The 22,098-nt window shown below is 39.6% G+C and overlaps 1 protein-coding gene across 1 annotated transcript in view; it reads left to right on the top strand.

Moving 5' to 3' along the window:
• The window catches only part of PELI2 (pellino E3 ubiquitin protein ligase family member 2), a 200,417-nt gene that overhangs the window by 159,983 nt on the left and 18,336 nt on the right, over positions 1-22,098 (top strand). Inside the window, exons 4-5 of the mRNA XM_010847771.1 lie at positions 13,686-13,787; positions 20,798-20,995. Coding sequence (XP_010846073.1) covers positions 13,686-13,787; positions 20,798-20,995 — 300 coding nt within the window. The remainder of the gene's footprint in view (positions 1-13,685; positions 13,788-20,797; positions 20,996-22,098) is intronic.

Raw genomic sequence — 22,098 nt, 5'->3', positions numbered from 1 at the left:
CTAATGTCTATAGTGATAGAAAACAAATCCTTGGCTGCCTGGGCATGAGGAAGTGGTTGGAAAGGAAAGATGAATTGCAGAGGTGCATGGTGAGGAAGTTTCGGTAGGTTATTGATAGGTGCATGATTTTGATGATGATGATGGTTTTATCATGTAGAGAAATGACTCATTGAAAAAGACCCTGAGGCTGAGAAAGACTGAAGGCAGTAGGATAAGGGGAACAACAGATGACAAGGTGGTTGGATGGCATCACTGACTCAATGGATGTAAGTTTGAGCAAGCTCTGGGAGATGGTGAAGGACAGGGAAGCCTGGTGTGCTGCGGTCCATGGAGTCGCAAAGAGTTGGACACGATTGAGCAACTGAACAACAAAATGTGTCAAAACTTATCGATTTGTGCATTTATTTATTATGGCTGAACTGGATCTCCGTTGCACCTGGGCTCCTCATTGGGGTACATGGGCTTTCTCTAGTTGCAGCACGTGGGCTTCTCTAGTTGTGGAGCACAGGCTCTAGAATGAGTGGGCTCACTCGTTGCAGTGTGCCAAGTTCTCTGGTTGTGGCACACAGGCTCTCTAGCTGTGGCAAATGGGCTTAGTTGCCCCGCAGCATGGGGAATCTTAGTTTCCTGACCAGGGATCAGACTTGTATCCCCTGCATTGGAAGGCAGATTCTCCACCACTGGACCACCGGGGAAGTCCCTGTACATTTTAAATAGATGCAATTTACTGTCTTAATTAGACCTTAGTAAAACTGTTTCTGTAATAAAAGGCAACAGCAGTAATACAAGCAGAGTAAAGATATATCTTGTATCTATCGATAAATGTAAATATTCTAAACTTACATATTAACAGAATTGGATCACATAGAAAAATGTGATCCAGTTATAGGCTATATATAAAACACATCTAAAACAAAATTATTTAGATTTGTGGTAAGATTATGGAGCATATCAAAGAAATGCAAACAAAAAGAATTGAAGTTGCATCTTAATATTAAAAAGGATTGAATTTAGAGTAAAAAAAAATGTATTAACTCAAAGAAAGTTTCTGTATAATGAAAAGGGATGTAACCCAATGAAGGCCTAAGAGTTGTGATCATTATGTAGCAAATAACAGAATCACTTTCTCTAAACAAAATGTGCAGAAAATACAAGGAAAAAAACATTTTGCATGGTATGCACGTATTATGACTTTTATGTGCTAAAAATAGAAAACTTATCTTTACAACCACTTACTACTGTTCAAATAAGTGTTCAAGTAATATTTTTAATCATAAGTAAAATCATAAATGTACTAAAAAATGGAAAATTGTTCACTTTATTTGGGATTGAGGAAAGCCTTACTAATTATGAGGTAAAAATTTGGAAACCATTAAAAAAATAGATGTATCATTTGATAAACTTCTAAAAAGCATGTTGTTCGGTTAGTCACTTAGATGTGTCTGACTCTTTGTGACCCCATGGGGTGTGGCCTGCTAGGCTCCTCTGTCCATGGAATTATCCAGGCAAGAATACTGAAATGGGTTGCCATTTCCTTCTCCAGAGATCTTCCCAACCCAGAGATTGAACCCGGGTCTCCTGCGTTGCAAGCAGATTCTTTACAGTCTGAGCCCCCAGGGAAGTTCATTAAAGTCAGAATCCAATTGAGTGGGGTAATTGGCAACTCTTATCACAGACAATGGGGATAATAATGTAAACAGTACCTATAAATCAAAAAGAAAAAGACCAGTAACCCAAAAGAATAATGGACAGAAGATATAAACAGTTCATAGTAAAGAAAGAGGGATGACTTTTAAGCACTTTAAAACATGTTCAGCTTCAGTAATGATAACAGAAATGCTTAAAGGCCACTTTTCACATATCCTACAATACAGACACATGCACTTAAACTCTCTGTGTTGGTGAGGGTGGGGAAAATACACTCTCAAATACATCTGATGAGAATTTAAATTGGTATAACTTCTAGGCAAAGTAGTTTGACAGTAACTATCAATATTAAAAGTGCACATTTGATCCAGCAATTTTCTCTAGGAATTTATCTTTTAGATATGTTTCCCTGTATGCAAATTGAATGCATGGATATTCATTGCAACATTGCTTGTAAAATAGAAAAATGTTTAAATGAACTTTAAAAATTGATAAATCGGGCTACATCTGGACATCAAAAAGAATGATGTAGCACTAATAGCCAGGGGATACAGATCACTGTACAAGTTGTTAAGTGAGAGAAGCAGGGTACAGAGCACTGTGGACAGCGTGCTGTCATCTCTGACATCTATGCTGTGTTAGCTTAGACATAGATTTTCCCTAAAAGGATATACATGAAACTAGGACTGGAGGTGCTCTCTCTGGAGGGCTGCGTCGGAAGGAGCATGTTGTTCACTAGTAACATTTGGTACTCTGCATGCATATTAGCTTTGGGACTTCCCAGGTAGCGCTAGTGGTAAAGAACCCACCTGCCAATGCAGGAGCCGTAAGAGATGTGGGTTTGATCTCTGGGTTGGGAAGATCCCCTAGAGGACAGCATGGCAACTCACTCCAGTATTCTTGCCTGGAGAATCCCATGGACAGAGGAGCCTGGTAGGCTACAGTCCGTGGGGTCACAGAGTCGAACATGACTGAAGCAACTTAACACACACACACATTAGGCAACAACATGTAACAATATTCTCTGCTTTCCAAAACAATCAGGAATCTGGAGCACCCTATATAATTAAGTATTAAATTATCTGATAGATATCTGTTTTAATCATAAAAATAACTGACTAGAATAATAATTATTATTTATTGGGAACTAAATTCTGTGCCCTTTAAAAACATCATTCGAGGTTTTCCAACAACTCTTCAATGCAGGTATTGTACTTTACAGGTTAAGAAGTAGATTCAGAATATGGCCCAAGGACACGTAGATAACAGAGGCCCTTCTAAGAAGTCCAGTTGATTGAGGCTTGAGGAGGAACATCCAAAGCATGTATGAATGGCTTGCGTGGGGGCAGGTATACATGTTAGGTACATGTATGTTTCCGTGTACTTCAGTCATTGTCTTACTCAAAGTTTTGTGTAATAGGATTGCAACCTGCATCATTCCAGCAGGCTGAACATCTTGAAAATACCAGCTGCCAAGATAAATGTTGTCTTTTGAGAGTAAATATTTTCATATTTCTACATAACTGTGATGTGGCCTTATTCAACTGGTTTTATTCTGTGAAGAAAATGAGATTCTTCAGCAGATGGACAAATTTTAAGGCCAAGCCTTAAAAATAAAATCCCAAGTAAAATGAAGGAAAAAATTGAACTCCCCCGCCCCCCGCAACTTTTCACTTTTTTTTAAATGTCTTTTAAATGAGAGCTTTTGCTTTTTTCACTATAGGTAATCAATAGAGTTTTATATTTTATTTTGAGGCAAGGGTAAATTTTAGTCTTTTTATTCTTCAGTACTCAAAGGATCGTTTTGACAACTGATAAACTGGCCTACATATTAAAATAATTGTATGGTGGGTCTTTGAATATCTTAGTATAAAATCAATTTATGTCATATTTAATTTATAGCACTGGGAAGTTTGCCTGCTTATGGCAACAAATTAGACCTTGCATTTACTGGTGGCTCCCTGTAACACATAGTTTATGGTAGATACCTGTGTATCTTTGGAAACAAGATATACTTTGTTTTACCCAGTAAATGCATTATTTATGAAAAGTATATAAATGGAATTATTGAACAATGAATTTCACTTTTTCAGCCTAGTCATTTTGCAAGATACTGTTATTTATAATTCATATTTATTAGGGTTCATTCTTTGAATTAGCTTTGTCTCCTGTGACAGGTAGCTCTTATGTATGCAGATACTTTAATGTTCAGATAAGTAAATTAGATGTTGCAATAGACAAATTCACACCCATCTTTTAACGCATTGTCCACTGACTGACTAAATATGTCTCCATAAAGTTTACCACCTCCTGTTATAAGAGACCACGGTTAGGTTTCTCTCTTCTAGTCTTAAGGTGTACAACAAAGAGGTATCTCATCGTTGTTTTCATTTTCACTGAAATACATGGCATTTAAAATACATTGCATCTTCATCTTTTCTTCCTATATCCCTTCTTTCTCACATCTCACGTTCCAGAGAAAACAAATGGCTGTTCTGGTGAATGTATTTGTTAGAAGTCAGTTTCTCTGTCTCCTACCAGATGAGTGTGACCCCCACCCCCTCCATCCTTCTCCAGGGACCACGGTGGTCGTCACTACCTAGGTAGTCAGCGGCTCTGACATCTGCTGTGTGGGCTTTGAGAAGGGGGAAGCTCCAGAGTTCTGCCTTGTGCTATCAGGACTTTACCCCTCCCTTGTCCTCTCCTGTTTCGTGGGCGCTGCCATGCAGCCAGTGTGGGGTGATGTCTTTGAAAAGTCTGCCTTTTCAAAGTCACCATTAGAAATTGACCGTCACTAATGGTGACTAGCGCACACATGTGGTTGGTAATGTAACCGGTTCATGTGTCTAGATGTGTGTCCTCTGTGGGAAAATTGCACATCATCCTTATTTTCCAAAAGACAGGAGACAAAAGTAATGGAAACCGGGGATTGCACATTAGGATAGCCTAAGAGGTTTATACAGATTTGGATCTGAACCTGTCCGTCGTTCAGCACTTGGTGGTAAACTGGGAGGATATAAAAGTCGCTAAAGCATCTTTGCCCTGAGATAGCTCTAACCTTCCTGGACCGAGGACCAGCACTTGTAAGATGACAAAACAGGCACGGAGCATTTAAGTAACCTGCGTAGAGTCCCACAGCTGGTCATCAGTGAAGTAGTAAACCCACCTGATCTGTACTTTTAGCCACGCAGTATTCTGCCTGAATCGAAGACTGATTCAAAAAGACAGGAGTTCCTGCCCTCAAGGAGGTTTTCTTTCCATCAGTGTAAGCGGTGTACGAGTTCCTGGGAACAGATCGCTCCAAGGCACATCAGCGTGTTCCTGCCCAGCTCTCCAACCACAGCCCTCAGTGTGTCATACTCTGAACTGTATCAAGTGATCTCCTGTGATTGGTACCGTGACCAAATCCAGCTTCAGTGTAATTAGGAGTGACTCCAAGTTAGAAACACGTTTCTGCTCAGACATCCTCTCTGGCATCTGTGTTTGCTGGATTGATTGACCGCGTCTGCTCCAGCCCTGTGCACGCACTGGGTTCTCTGCCAAGGTTTGTGGAATAGCTCAGTGAGCCAATCCCAGACGGGCGTGGGTGTGGCCCACTGCCAAGTTCAACGCCATCGCCTCTAACAAATAGGCTTATCATTTTGATTTATTTATTTTATGAAACACTGTTGATTCTGATGAAATCCAAGTAGGCATTTTGTGACTTTCTAATTGTAGCCGTGGTTTGGGCACTCATTTGAAATATGGCTCCTTGAAAAGATAGAATATTTTAAAGAGTATATTAATGCAAAAATAAATTATGAATTCCCTTTAGCCACCTCCTCTCTTTAGAAATAGTACTCATGCATATTTTATACATAAATTGACAAGGATGGCAGAGATCTCATCTTCCCTGTAGCAATCTGAACCAGACTGATTGACGATTTATTGCCTAATTATACTTGTCAGCTTGACATAAAAGTCATTAGTTCTGGAAAAACATGTTTTTCAAACCAGGATTATCTCTAATTAATACAATCAATGTCCAACACATATTTAAAGCTAAACGGAAAAGTAATCTCTAAAGCTTTTGTTATGGACTACAGGAAAGTGCTGGCTCCAAGCACAGGTTTGTATTTGAGGAGAGACAGTGTCATGTTGTACACCATTCCCTCTGCTTTGAATACAGTGTTGTGAATGCTACTGACATTGACCCATTCTGTTGATAAATTATAAAGGTAATAACTTCTGTGAAATGGTTACAGTGGGTGAGTGACAAAACGAGGATCTAGGTCTGGGGCCGAGAGTGCGGCTTTTTCCTCAACATCAGAATCCACTGGCCACTGATCTCTGCAGTGTCCACACGTGGTCTTATTCTCCTTTCCTAAAGACTCCCTAGAGAAGGAAATGGCCACCCGCTCCACTGTTCTTACCTAGAAAATCCCATGAACAGAGGAGCCTGATGGGCTACAGTCCATGGGGTTGTGTTGCAAAGAGTTGGACATGACTGAGAGACTAACGCTTTCACTTTTCAAAGTACATGTAAACTTGGAAGCTCAGCAGGATAAACCAAGTAGTCATATTGAGACAGCCATCTGGTGTAAATATTCCCTTTTGCCCCGTGTTCAGGCATGTGCTGGATTACCAGTGGATGTTGCAATGAGGCAAAGCAATGCCAGAGACCTATAGGGCAGCTACACTGTGCCCATATGCGCTGGTACCCTCTAGTACCCACCCCCCACCTATACGGCCCCAGCATCCCACAGTGGACACGGTGCTCTGGGTAGTAAAGCCATTCATCAGTTATTTCCAATATGCTACAGAGTTCACGGCAGACTCATTCATCTGCTCATAAATGTGCACTTTTCTGCTCTAAATATCAGAAGGTGTTTTTGAACAAAGAAGGTTACATTCATTGGCCCAGTTCAGTCCTACCCCATAACAGATTCCATTATTAAGTTTTTCCATGTCAATTAAAATGTTGTTTCTATAGCAGTCCATCCTATCACAGAAGGTTTGTATTTATAACCAGAATGGCTGGGAAAGGTCAATGTAGTTATTTTCCATTTTATCAGTTCATTTCAGCAATAATAGTTTTGCATAGTTATGTATTTGAATTGTACAATGGGCTGAAATATTAACTTACAAATTAGAATGAACAGTTAAAGTAGCTTAAAATAAACTTGCCTAAAACATGGCTGGGGAGCCTGTACTTAATCTACTGTGCCTTATTAAAGAGTGCCAAGTTGTGGACATCATCTAGAAGGCTGTAGAGAATACAAGCTCATGTTATGTTTCTTGGTGGGACCCAAAAGACGAATGGGTCTCTGGCTCCATGAGTAGACTGTTCAGGACATTTTTAGACTTGTCCCCATCTGATGGGTTGTTAGAGCATCTCTAACTTCTTTGTGAGATGTTTCCTTAGAAACTGAAAGACGGGGTGTGGTGAACAGCATCACAGAATGGCACCAAGTTCGGACACATGGTGCAGAGCTCTTCAGAGCAGCTCTATGAAAACTTCAGATTTATCTGGAAAAGGTTCCTTTAATGCCTAAGCCTGGAGAAGGCAATGGCATCCCACTCCAGTACTGGGACACACAAATCACCTTGATGCCTTATGTGATAAGTCTCATAAGACAGAAAAGATGCTCTTGCCCCAGCAGGCCATGAAAACAGATTGGCTCAGCTGCCATTAGTTGTATAGCTAACTACTGCAACACTTGGCTTAGCGAAAACCATTTGATTTTGTTCATAATTTTGTGGGTCAGGAATTTAGGAAGGGCTCACGTGAGCAGTGTCTGATCAAGGCAAGTGCTGGGTCAACTGGAACTAGAGGGTCCGTTTCCAGGGTGGTTGCTTCACTCACATGTCTGGGTCTTGCTTCTCCATGGCCTCTCCCCCATCATATGGCATTTCAGTCTCCAGGACTCTCCTCATAGCTTGCACTTCCTCTAGTGTGGTGGCCTCCAGGGAGTTGGGTGTCTTCTGTGGTGGCTTAGAATGCCAAGAGCAAGTGTTTGAGGGCAACAAGGGGAAGCTACAAGCCTCCAAGTGTCATCTGTCATTTCTGCTGCATTACATTGGTCAAGTAAGTGACTACGGGCAGCCCAGCTTCAAGAGAAAATGGATTAGATTATACCACCAATCTCCAAAGCAGAAAGTTATGGGCTATAAAGGAGCTGGTTGTAAAACTCCTTTGGGGAATAAATCAGTTTTGCAATTACTGGTTGCCCAACAGCTACTTTGTATTGGAGAAGAAAAAGTGAAATGTCGCACATTGTTTGTTCTGTTTTGTATTTTTTCTGTGCCTTCATGCAGTAAAATCAGTGAGCTTGCCTTTGACTCACGGTTAAATTTTAAGTATGAGGGTAATTTGTTATTGTTTAGTCGCTAAGTCGTGTCCGACTCTTTGTGACCCTGTGGACTGTAGCCTGCCAGGCTCCTCTGTCCATGGGATTTCCCAGGCAAGAGCACTGGAGTGGGTTGCCATTTCCTCCTCCAGCGACACTAATAATTAACTGTATATGGACAACAGAGGCAAGAGAGGGCTGAGAGATGACATAAAAAGCTTTCTTTTTTTTTAACATTTGATTGCATTGAGTCTTAGGTGCAACACCCAGGATCTTTCATTGTGGTACAGGGACTCTTGTGGCACATGGGCTTAATTGTTCCACAGCACAGGGGATCTTAGTTCCCCAGCCAGAGATCGAAACTGCATTCCCTGCATTGCAAGGCAGATTCTTAACTACTGAACCACTAGGGAAGGCCCAACATGAAGGTTTTAAGTATGATTGGTTGGAATATGGTTACTCTCTTGACTGAATTAGGAAACCCAGGAGGAGACAAAGTTTGGGCTAAACAATATGATGCTTTACACTGCAAGTAACAAAATACCCAACCGAAAGCACCCTAAAGCCCTTCATTTTTCTCACAGCTAGTCTGGGGCAGATACGTTTCAGATTTGGCTCAGCTCAAAGATGTCAGGGCTCAGCTTGCTTCTCTGAGTCTTTTGGACTTCCTTTCATGTTGAGTGATGGCCATCTCAGCTCCAGCCATCCCTTAATCATTGTTCATTTCTTCTATTACCAGAAAAAGGAAAGAATTCTCTCTTGACATCTCCCAACCCAGGAACTCCACAGCAGATTTCTCACAAGTCCCATTGGTCAGCATTGGGTCACCTTTCCATGTGCTAGCTTTAGAGGAGACTGGAGGAGCTAGTCTTTTCATCTTCAGGCTTTTATGTAAGCAGCCAGCTCAGCTAGCAGGGTGAAAGGCATTAGGTAGGTAACCAACAATGTTTGCCTCTGTGATGAATATCATTTTCTCTCCCTACACAGTTGATAAAGTCTCACTTAGAAGCCATATAAAGCTTGAATTAAATGGGCTAAATTGTAACTCTAATAAATTAGTATTTTCTAGAAACCAGTTAGTTTCTCTTTGGGCTTTCTCCCTTTTACTTTGTGATTGAACACCAATCCCACTGCTTCTTAATAAAAGATTAGATTATTTCCCTTATACTTTAAAAAATTGATTGAAAGCTTTTAAGCTTTCATGAATACATGAATCCATCTTGTTAGGCATCTTGTAGAATTGCCTTTCTGATATCATTACATATTACATATCTTTATTCAGTTCAGTTCAGTCACTCAGTCATGTCCAATTCTTCGCAACCCCATGGACTACAGCACTCCAGGCCTCCCTGTCTATCACCACCTCGCGGAGTCTACTCAAATTCATCTCCATTGAGTCCATGATACCATGCAAGCATCTCATCCTCTGTCATCCCCTTCTCCTCCTGCCCTCAATCTTTCCCAGCATCAGAGTCTTTTCCAATGAGTCACTGCTTCGCATCAGGTAGCCAAAATATTGGAGTTTCAGTTTCAACATCAGTCCTTCCAGTGAACACTCAGGACTGATCTCCTTTAGGATGGACTGGTTGGATCTCCTTGTAGTCCAAGGGACTCTCAAGAGTCTTCTTCAACATCACGTATCTTTATAAGTGACTTATAAAGGCTTGTATATAGGGCTTCCCTGGTAGCTCAGTCAGTAAAGAAACTGCCTGCAGTGCAGGAGACCTGGGTTCAATCCATCAGTCAGGAAGATCCCCTGGAGAAGGAAATGGCAACCTACTCCAGTATTCTTGCCTGGAGAACCCCATGGACAGAGGAGCCTGGCAGGCTACAGTCCATGGGGTCACAAGAGTCGGACATGACTTAGTGACTAAACCACCATATATGTATATAGGGGCTTATAAGAGGAAGACAATTCTGTAGACATTGTGAGCCTTGTTGTTGTTGTTGTTTTTTTAAAAAAAAAAACAAAACTTTTTTGTAAAGTCTGGAGGCTTGGAGGACTCTGTCATTTAGTTGGAGTTGAACCAGGAAAACCAACTGTAGCTGTTGCCTGGATGTCAGCGGATAACTCAGCTGAGCCAAGCCTGGGACACAAGTAGAGTAAACCCGAGAAGTAAAGGTCTTCAGCTGGGAAGAAAGAGTTCTGACTCAGAAAGGGCCATGGTTTGGGCATCTGAGCACTGCTTAACTTCCTAAGCTGGATAAAGTTGGAATCCTTTATTCTCTGGATCTGTAATCGTCTAATATTTAATTGTCAAATTGTGATATTTTTTAACCTGAAAAAAATTCTCACGTAATAAATTTGAGCTGAGTGTGTCAGTGTTAGTACCTTTGCTAGTGAAAGGTAAAGGAGAGGTGGAGAAGACACAAGGAAAGACACTGCAAGTGTCATCTTAAATCTGCAGCAGTTCATTCACTCATCTGACCTCCCTTGAATGCCTGCCATGCTCTCAGTGCTGGGGGTGGAGACCACAGAAGACCAGACCTGTCTTTGAGGCACTGATAGTAAGCTGACACGGTGTCAGCCACCTTGCTTCCCCGTCACAATAGAAAAGTGAATATGGCAGATCAGTATTGTCTGCCAGGCAGGTTGGTTAGGCTGGTTCCCCTTACCATTTTAAAGATCTTGGTCTCTGTGTTTGAATGAGTGTAGTGAAATCACTTTATATTACAGTAACTGTGTTTGTACTGAATTCTGTTGAGTGCCAAGAGAAGGCCAACCTAACCTACTCTCCTTTCTGATATTTCAAAAATAGATCTCAAAGCAACTCGGTGTCTTGGGGAAAATGTTTATTTCCAAACTACCTGAAATGATTGATTCAAGTCAGTGAATCTGTAACTTTCTAGAAACTCTGAGAGCCATATCTTAAATATTAAAATTACTGCTGAGAAATTGGTACTTTTCTAACCCCAGAAAAGTTTAATGCTTCATATGCAGAGAGAAAGCAAAAACTAATGCCAGGTTTATTAAACTCCTCTGTTAACCTTCTCTTAAACCCCCAAGTCTGGCCCAACTCTAGACTCGAATGCACAGACAAAATCATGTGAGCCCTGATTCATGGCATCAAAGGCAAGTGGACGCTCTCCATTATTTCTGGGGGGCCCACTGGTGGCCAGAGGTGGCCTGGTTTTTGACTGCCCCCTTTTGCTCCAAACCTCAGTCCTGGCTTAAATCTCCAACTTATTTCTCCAGGACTTAAGTCCTGGCCAACTTATCTCCATGCTTCTCCCCACTATAGGTACAGCCTATTGGGTGGGGCTCTTTGCAGGAAGGCCTCCCCTCCCCACTTAGCACTCACCGAAGGAGACCCCTGCCAGACAGGAACTGATTTAGGTAGGTCACAGGGATCTGAAGTTCCTCAGCCATCTCCACCACAGTGGGGAGTTCATCACTTTCTAGGACTTGTTCCTCCTTGGGGGATCTCTTTTTCCATTTCTCCATCTTCCCTAAATCCAGAGACTTCCAAAACGGAGCTCTTGTTTAAAACTTTCTTAATTAAATAGTCTCAGAAAATGTGTTTTCCTATGCTCAAAGCATTCACTTTTCCTAAGACTGGTGATCCACATTGATAGCCACACTTGGGAAACTGGAGGAAGTCTGAAGTTGTAGTTTGTCTTTAAATGGACTCATCATTCAAGGTGTCCTGAATCAGCATTTAATGCCTTGGGGTCCCCTCGGGCAGGGGCTGGTCTAGATCTTTGGTTCCCCTGGTTTTGGTCTGTTTCCAGGAGTGGCACTGGGCTCATGCTCCCTATAAATAGCCTTATTCTCTCTTATGATACTCTGGGTCACAGGAGTAGTTTTAGAATAAAACACTCTAGAAGAACTGGGCCCAGAAGCAACTTAGGGCCTGTAAAATGCCTATTTCCAGGACTTCCCAGAGTGGCCCAGAAGCTGCACTAGGTCATGGGGTGAGCACAGCAGGTCTTCCTGGGCATTGATTTCCCAGCAAACTTGTAAAAAATGTTTAAATGTTAAAACTACAGCATGTTAAGGAATAGAATACAAACTTCAGACCGATTTCAAGGTAAGACGTTTCAAGCATGAGAAGCTTCACTTGCAGGCTACTCGTACAAAAATGTCCAACTTTTTAAAAGGCGTTCTGTTCTGGCGTTTGTAAACTCCTTCTTTTGCAGATAATTTGCAAACTACAGTTATTTTGTGTAGCATATGTGCCAAAAAAGTTGAGTTGGGGTACTTATACATGGAAAACTTAAACGCAATAGATACTTTTTAAGGAATCCTAAAATAAGTGTATAAATAATTACTCCCCGGTTATCAATTTTGTAACTCTGAGCATAGTAAAATATTTTAAGTGGGTTTTTTCAATTAACTATAAACATCCACTTATCTTAATTGGAAATAGTTCTTTATTAATTTGATTTTGAAAAAATGTCACATATCAATAACTACTGATTTCATGTGACTTTGAGCAATGAAAATTTAAGATTTATTACTGGAGTTGAGTAATCTAAAAAGTATTTTTTTAGATCCCTAATATATTAAATATATAAATTATTATTTCTAATACTTGCATTATCTTCATGATGCATGTACAACAAAGCATCAATTCAATGATGACGTTCTTGAGAGCAGCTGATTAAATAACCATGAGGTTAACCAGGCTAACTTCAAAGCTGATTTGTAATCTTATACTATTTATTACTATAAGCAATTGTATTAGTTAAATGTAAATGTTCAGAGTATATTTTCATTAATGTGCTATATATATGTCTAGCTACTTCCAAATGTTTAGTCTTTCTTGGCCTTCATACAGTGTGATCATTCAATAAATGTTTAATAGATAGGCTTATTAAAGTTTTGTTTATTGTATTCAATGTAAAACATTAGAAATGAAGATAAATTAGGGTAAAGTGGAATGGACAGTATAATTGAAATAATCTGGAGTAGAATTTAAATAAACTTCTTTTGTTAATTTGGAAATTTAAAACTATGTGACCACAACTTAGGATATAGTAAAATATATCATCATGGAGGAAAAAAGAACAATATTGTATTATTGGTTTCTAGATTCACTGAACCAAAGACTATATTATGTTTAGTCTAGTCTAAAAAGAGGTGATGAAACTTAGATGAAACTAACTTAGCTACGTTTTTTATTAACTCAAAAACTATCTGGATTAAGCAACTGTTTATACAAGATTTAAATAAGATGTAGATCAGAGTATAATTATCATTGGCTAAAATAGTACATTATTATATGGAAGTTTTAATAGAATATTTACTTTTTTCCAATGATTGTTTTACTCTCATTATAATCCCTATCATGTAGGAAAAATACCATTACAAAATGTTATTGAGTTACCTGTTTCATTGTGAAATAAATTAAGAAATTTTAAATCATGTTAGTCTGAAAAATTCTATTACTGAGTTAAGGTAACATGGAGAAAGTATATATATTTTTTTAGGGCTATGATTAAATCAGGGCTTGGAAACTAGTAAATTAACTTTGATTTGACTTAAGTAAAATATTGTTCCTATTAGGGATGAATATTTGGTAAATCCAGTCTTGTCAATATGGACTCTTCTGTAATTCAGGGCATAGCAGGATCAGACTCTGGTCTTTAGGAAACCACTAGCTTGTGCTGGGTTTTGCTGATAGAGTGATGTCTCAACTCTAAGCAGAGTTGTGATAAGTTGCTGAAATGTTAATGAATTTTTATATATTTTTCTTTCGCTATCAGGCTATCAGCTGCAAAGGTCAACACAGTATATCGTACACTCTGTCAAGGAATCAGACTGTGGTGGTTGAGTACACACATGATAAAGATACGGATATGTTTCAGGTAACATCTTTCTTTTTTCATGGAAATCTTTACCACATTTTTCCTTCGATTCTTCATTTTGAAACATAGTCAGAACTCCTGGCACAGTAGTGTTTGGTGATGTCCAAGGGGAAAAGGTGAAGATAATATTAAAATTATTCCTCGTTGGTTTTCAAAAGACTAAGAAAACAGTTCTAAAATTGCAAAAAGAAATTGTAAAGACTACATTCTCAGATCTCAGTGCAGTAAAAAGAGACTCTAAAAACAAGAACAGAGACTTTTAGAACCAGCTGTATTGAATTATAGCCAATTAACAATGTTGTGATAGTTTCATGTGGACAGCAAAGGGACTCAATCGTACATATACATATACATGGGCTCCCTGGTGGCTCAGATGGTAAAGAATCCACCTGCAATGCAGGAAACCTGGGTTTGATCCCTGGGTTGGGAAGATCCCCTGGAGGAGGGCATGGCAACCCACTCCAGTATTCTTTCCTGGAGAATCCCCATGGACAGAGGAGCCTGGCAGACTACAGTCCACGGGGTTGCAAAGAGTCAGACGGAGTTGAGCAACTAAGCCCATTCATGTATATATACATCTTTTCTCCCCCAAATTCCCCTCCCATCCAAGCTGCCTCATAACATTGAAGACAGTTCCCGGTGCTATACAGTGGGTCCTTGTTGCTTATCCATTTTAAATACAGCAGTGTGTACATGCTGATCCAAAACTTGTTAACTATCCATTCCCCTCCCGTCCTTCCCTCTTAGTAACCATGAGTTTGTTCTTTAAGTCTTATTTGTAAACAAGTTCATTTGTATCATTTTTTTAGATTCCACATATAACTGATAGCATGCTATATTTTTATGTCTCTGCCTGACTTACTTCACTCAGTATGACAGTCTCTAGGTCCGTCTATGTTGCTCAAATGGCATTATTTCATTCTTAATGGCTGAGCAATATTCCATTGTATATATGTACTACATCTTCTTTATCCAATTCCTTGTTGCTAGGCATTTAAGTTCCTTCCATATCTGTTGTAACCAGTGCTGCAGTGAACACTGGGGTGCATGTATCCTTTCAGACCATGTTTTTCTCTGGATATACACCCAGGAGTGAGACTGCAGGGTCATATAATAGCTCTATTTTTAGTTTTTTAAGGAACCGCCATACTCTTCTCCATAGTGGCTGTACAATTTGCATTCCCACCAACAATATTGGAGGTTTCGCTTTTCTCCATACCCTCTCCAGCATTTATTGTTTGTGGATTTTTTGATGATAGCTATTTTGACTGGCGTGAGATATCTCAGTGTAGATAAATGATTTACATTTACCTAATCATTAGCAATGTTGAACATCTTTACATGTGCCTCTTGGCCATCTGTATGACTTCTTTGGAGACATGTCTACTTAGGTTCTCTGCCTGCTTTTTGAGTGGATTGTTTGTTGATTCCTACTAAAGCACATCATTGCTTTGTCACCAAAAGAGCAAATGTCAGCATCTTCATATTATTATAAAACCAATTTTGGCTTCAAGGACCTGGGCCCATTGAAAAGGTCTTGAAGACCCTCAGAGGTTCATGGACCAACTGAGAAATACCGAATTTTACTATGCTAACCTCTTAATTTTATAACTGAGAAATTTGTGTCTTTGAAAAGAAAGAACTTAACCTTAATTGGGCAAAAACAGCATTGGTGGCAGAACCCAGATTTAAGTCTCCTCAGTTCTCCAGTCTCTACGTAATACCTACTCAACTGCTGTGAATAAGGCATGGTAATTCAGCAAAAATTTATAGATTTATTAAGAAAACATAACTCATTTATTTTTACTGAAATAATTTCATTCCTTTTGCAGACTAACTGGACATACTGGAGATTAATGTCAGATTAATCTGAGTAGAATTAAGCAGCTCTTAGAAGGCCCTAAAAAAATCAAGCTTGTTTTAATGTTTTCCTCCTTTTAACAAGTTTATGTGTCTAAATTCTACCACTGAAAGAAATCACTGAGCAAAAGCACTGCTGCTGCTGCTGCTAAGTCACTTCAGTCGTGTCCGACTCTGTGCGACCCCATAGACGGCAGCCCAACAGGCTCCCCCGTCCCTGGGATTCTCCAGGCAAGAACACTGGAGTGGGTTGCCATTTCCTTCTCCAATGCAGAAAAGTGAAGTTGCTCAGTCGTGTCCTACTCTTTGCGACCCCATGGACTGCAGCCTACCAGGCTTCTCCACCCATGGGATTTTCCAGGCAAGAGTGCTAGAGTGGGTTGCCATTGCCTTCATATTTCTCAAGTATGGACCTTGTTGCTGAGGGCTGTTGATTTTAGCCACTACCCATTGAAATGATTTGTAGGTTAACTAAGCATTTAAAAGCAGAACATCAGAATGAATCAAGAAAGGGCCTTTTGCTGCATTTCCAATAGTGGAATCAGATAATAGGCTCAGAAGTCAGAAATATTATTGTCTGAAAAAGTCAAACCTAGCTCTAAATTTAAGAAATTAGTTAAGACTGATAAAATATGTTAATATAGTCAGAATAAGATCTTAGTCATTATTTTCTAGAATAAGGGTAAATAAAGGGAACAAGAAATGAGCATAGGTATTGAGAAAGTAGAATATAAAGAAGAATACAGTTTAGAAAAGGAATCAAAGGCAGTGATGAAGTGTTTTACAGAGCCCCTAAAAGGGAAAGCAGTGATGCCATATTCATTCTGATCGTGGGGGTAAGGAAACTGGCCAGGTCCTGAAACCAGTGTTAGTGGTCATTTCCCTCTCTGGTTCCTAAGTTTTATATGCTTCACACCAAAGTGCTGCAATGCCTTGTGTTTTGATGGGGTTTTTTATTTGTTTTTTAGTTGGTTTATAGTAGTTCTAGATGGTAACATTTCATTAGCATCTATGTAGTTGAAAAAAATGTTGGGACTGTTTTAAAATTATCTCCTAAAACATTGGACATGTGTGTGCATGTTTGTGTATGTGGCTCACCAGGTTCAAGGTCATAACCTTCCATTGATGAGTTTTGTTTCTTGAGCACCTACTGTGTGTCAGATCCTCATCTAGTCACTGGAGGTAGACAGCTAAGGCTCCCCTCTCATGGAACCTACATCCTGGAGTAGACAGAGAGGCACCGAGGAGCAAGCACTACAGCAGTGCCAAGGCCCCACAGCAGAGCGGAGGACGAAGAAAGTGGTGTGAGATGAACTCAGAGAGGTAGGCGGAGGCCAAGATGGTAAGGGGCTTTTAGGCCAAGTAAAGAGTTTGGGTTTTATTCTAGGAGTTTTGGGGAAACTGTTGGAGGATTTTTTAACAAGAAAGAGATAAAATTCTACTTCTATTTGATTAAGATATCTCCAAGGACTGTCCAGAGAAGAATATAGGAGGCAAGTGTGAAAACAGGGAGAAAGATTGGAGGCTGAGGTGATGCAAACCAGGAACGAGCTGATGGCAACTAGAGCTAGGGTGGGGAAATGTGGAAGGACTGACGCTGTGTTTGGAGGAAGAGCTGACAGAATTTACACGAGGTTAAACATGAGTGTGGAGAAATTGAAGAATCAAGGGTGACTCGTGGGTATTGATTTTTACCTTGAGCAAACTGGGTGCCAGTCACTGACATGGGGAACCTAGGGCTTGAAGAGGACCCAGGTTCTGCTGGAAACATGTCATATTTGAGATGCTTATTAGACATCCACATGGAGATTGTATGTGCTAGTCTGAAGCAAAGAGAGATACCAGGACTTTGGGACTAATAAATGGGATTTGATGAGATAACCTGGGGAGAGAACAGAAAGAGAAAGGGGCTGTTTACCAGCTAGCCTGGAAGGGTTTCATCAACCTAATACTAGGTACAGATATACCAGGACATGCTGAGTGTAAGTCCTGGAAACGTCAGCAAGCAGGGTTTCAGTGGAGCCAGGCCTGCTGAGAGCATGATGATGGAGAGGCTCAGGAATGGGTTACAGGATGAGGAAGGAAACAGAGGTAGTAACTAGTGACAAGTTTTTCAGGAAGTATTACCAGTAGAATGAATCAGAGAAATGGAGCTCTAGTTTAAAAATGCTTTCCTTTGTTGGAAAGCAATTCTTAAAGATGAGAGACTAGTCTAGAACAGTGCTATTCAGGCTGCTTAACCAAGCAGCAAACGTCCAGGATGAGGTAAGTGAAGAAGTTGAGAAGGAATGCATTTGGAAACTTGTAATAGTGGTTTGACATTCCTGAAACATCGAAGCGGATGATCATTTTTCTAATACTGATTTTTGTTATATTTTGAAAAGATATTAAGTGACAGGTTGAAATGTTAAAAGCAAACCAAAAAGCTAGTCCTTTGCCTCACAGTCCCATAATTTGAGAAGCTCTGGAATGTTTGATGGCTGACTGGATAGGAGCAGCAATAGCTCATCCTAGTAATAGGAGGGAAGTGAGAAAATAAGGTTACAGATGCAGGGGCACAGGTAGGATTGATTTGTCTAGAGAAGATGAAGGAGGCCCTTTCAGGTGTTTCTATACCATTTTACCTGTACTGACTTTGATTGACAACCAGGCAAACCCAAACTTTTCTCATATGTGTACACAATTGAAGTGCCATATGATGCTGTGTGTGTCTATCAGTCAGCAGCAGGGACAAAAATTCTCCTTGTGCCTACTATATGAATATCAGATGGAGTTCAAATACATCATGGCTGGTCCACATGACTAACCTTAATGTAGAATTGATCCAACAGTCAGAGAAAGGACAGGCTCCAAGTCTTCCTCATTGGGTGAGTTTTCATTAGGACAGTGGCCTCATCCCCCCGCCTCTGGCAACATGAGGTTTGTGTCCTAAAGTAGAGAAATATACTAACACTCTACAAGTTAGATTTAAGTGGAAGGGAACTGATAAACAAATATTAAATGACCACTTGGGTAAGTATCCCAACTTGAAATAATTGATCCTAGCAGTATGTTCCAGTTGGAATAAAATGTCATGTTTTACAGGCAATTTCAGTTAATTCATCAAGACATTAACTTAATACATGGGGGATGGCCTTTCTTGAAGAGAGTAATCTCTGTAGACAAGGAACAGTTGTGTGACATTCTGCTGGAGTGTGGTTTTAGCTTTGAGCTTTTAACAGAGCGTGAGAAATCTTTGCCCTCTTCCACGGAGGTGACAGAAATTAGGTCATGGCCTGTGTCTTTGTGAGAGCTCGGGGGTTTGTGTGATGACCTGCCAATTTTAGAACTCTTCACATTTTACTCCTGAGCGTCAATGGAATAGAGGTTCAGGACAGATTTGTTCCTGAGTTTGGCATAGTCTCCTGTGTACTTTCCTATATTTGTAAAATATGTTGCAGTGTATCTGTTACTTTTCTAATTAAAAAAACTAAAGTGAAATCAAACAGCAAGACAAATGTTGTATAATATCACATATGTAAAATATGAAAATAATTCAGAATCATAAAAGTGGAAATTAGAATGGTAGTTACAGGGGGGTGCAGGATTGGGAGATGCTGGTCAGACACTGCAGGCTTCCAGCTGTGAGATGAGTAAGTTCTGGGTATGTAATAATACAGCATGGTAATCATAGTTAATAATACTGTATTATATACTTGAAAGTAGCTAAGGAGGGTAGTTTAAAAAAAAAAAAGCCTGAAAAAATCAGAGCAGTCTGAATCAGTAGAGCTTCTGAGTTACACATCCAGCTTTTCAGTGAACCTAGCAGAGGGAAGATTCTGCAGCTTTAGAAAGATATAATCTAAATTTTATGTTGCACTTTGTAAAAAGGTGTATGTTTCCTAAACCTGAAATCCATATGTTTAGGATAAATGCATCTGTTTAAGTTTCAGTGAACCTGGTGTTTTAGTTTATTCCAGGAACATTTTAATAGGATAAGAAATTAAGCATTGTTAAAAAAAAAAGAGAGAAAATAGATGTCTGTTGTCTGTTCTTCACAATGCTTATGCTTTAGGTAGAATTTTTAGATCAGGATAAACATACCTAGGAAATTGAATTTGGGGGCCTTATATATATATGTGCCTTGGAGCTCTGTGTGTTCCTTCCACTGACAGCTTCAGAATCAGTCACTGCTGTTAGGAGAGAACATTAATATCATGTTTAACAAGATATTGTTTACATAGAAATTATTTTAAGACATATCTTTGGCATATAGAACATTTATTACTGTTTCCTAGTTAGAGAGTCATAGAACATCATTACATAGACAATTTAATATTTTGTCATGAGGAATTCCTTACCTGTAAAAAATACTTCCCAGGACACAGCAGTACCTGTCTTATTTGGATTTAGTGAATATGAAAAAGCTTTGTTGGAACTCTTAAGATCATGCTAATGAAGTATATTCTTTCTGGCAGCATTTAAACTTACCAAGGAAGTAAGCCAATAAAATATTATTGTCAGCTTTTTACACTTTGCCAGGATCATTCTTTAAAAATTCAAAATTGAACTGTTTGACCAGCATTTTTAAATCCTTCATATGACTGTATCTCAAGCTTTGGGCTGACTTGTATAGCATTTTACACCATTCTTACTTACATTGAGGAAGGGAAATATGCAGTGGGTCTCTCAAGTCTGGGGTAGGGCTGTGTGCTGTGCCATGAGTCACAGGTGGATTCACTTAGTGTAAAAAACCAGGCCCTGGAGTCTGGAGCCTGGCAAGAGGAGGGGAAATAGGGCTTTAGTTTGCTGGCTGCCTTTAGAATCTTTTTTTCTTTTTTTTTTTCACTTGGAAATACAAGAGGGGAAAAAGGAATGATTTTCTATGACAGTAATAAATTTTCTACCTGATCATACATCTGTTTGGGGTGAGATGTATTTTCTTCCAGAATAGAAAATGGAGTTTTTTTTCTTAACATTTAAAATCTGATGGTTGGTTACCATAACATCTCCCTTAAACAAGAGAAGGAGCAGACTTAAGATTTTTTTATTCTAACCTTCCTAGTAGAGATAATGAATATTAAAGGATCCTGAACACTTATTTCATGTGATGAATATGGTGATATATTTTTGGATATGAGTGGATCATGAGTATAATTTTGTTTATTTAGGTGGGCAGATCAACAGAAAGCCCTATCGACTTCGTCGTTACAGACACAATTTCTGGCAGTCAGAACAATGATGAAGCGCAGATTACACAGAGCACCATATCTAGGTTTGCCTGCAGGATAGTCTGTGACAGGAACGAACCTTACACAGCACGAATATTCGCAGCTGGATTTGACTCTTCCAAAAACATATTTCTTGGAGTAAGTACTATTAATCAGTACATTGTGTCTAGAAAAACACCCATTATCATCATATATGTAATCTTTAATTGTGGCCAGAATATTTGCTTTGCAAAATGCTTCTGGTTTTAGATTTTTGAAATTTTCGTTTTCATGAAAAACTTATTAAAAATCTGAAAATAATATGGCAAATACAACAAGTAATGACCATTAACTATAAAATGTAGAGTGACTTCTTAAAAGTATGTATATTACCACATATAATGTATTTATGGTAGATTTAAGGGGATTTATTTCAGAAGGAAAAACAAATGATCAGATCTAGATAATTGGGGTTCAAAAGAAAATGTTCATTTATTCATTCAAAAATTTGTTAGTGTTTACTTTGTTCCATATTGGCAGTTACAGACGTGATATCACAAAGAACAAAACTAAAACAAAGACTAAAAATATCTCTCTTCATAGACTGTCCATGTAAATAAAAAACCCACAGTTGTAGTGTATATCCTGTTTTAATATAGTCCCTTTTTGAATCAAGGTATTTTTGCAAGGGAAAAAAAGCTCTCTTAAGATGGCCTACATGGTAATAAAAAAGGGTCATCCCATATTACAAGAAATGCCCAGGAAGGCCAGCTGCAAGATTGGCTGATCCAGTGATTCTGTAATGTCAGGGGAGCCAGATTTATTCCATCTTGCCCTCTGGGCACACCAGTTTCCTCAGATGAGGTCCTGGTGTGAGTGAGATGGCTCCTGTACTTCCACACCCTCCCCACTCCCCGCAGCTTGACAACTTGCTGAAGAAGGGCAGCAAGGGCCGTATTTCTTCCTGGTCTCTTTTTAAAGAGCAACAAAATCTTTACAGGAAGCTTCCCAGAAGACTCACTTAGTTCTCACTGGTCAGAACTCAGTCACATGCCCACCCCTAAACCAGTCATAAGTGGCTTACCTTAATCAGATTTACCCAAGTCCTGTGAACAGTATCTGGCTCTGTCCCCAAGAAAGAATGGCCAGGTGTCCAGTCTGCCGTTACATCCAGTCGCTTGTGCCTTCCACCTTTGATGATTTAAACACTGATCCATATGAAAACAAAACACAGTGGCCACAACCTGTTGGCCTAATGTATT

Source organism: Bison bison, unplaced genomic scaffold (genome assembly GCF_000754665.1).
Source record: "Bison bison bison isolate TAMUID 2011002044 unplaced genomic scaffold, Bison_UMD1.0 scf7180017864254, whole genome shotgun sequence".
NCBI classification, from domain to species: domain Eukaryota; kingdom Metazoa; phylum Chordata; class Mammalia; order Artiodactyla; family Bovidae; genus Bison; species Bison bison.
Note: the sequence above shows the minus strand (reverse complement) of the source record. Positions and strands in the feature narration are given on the sequence as shown.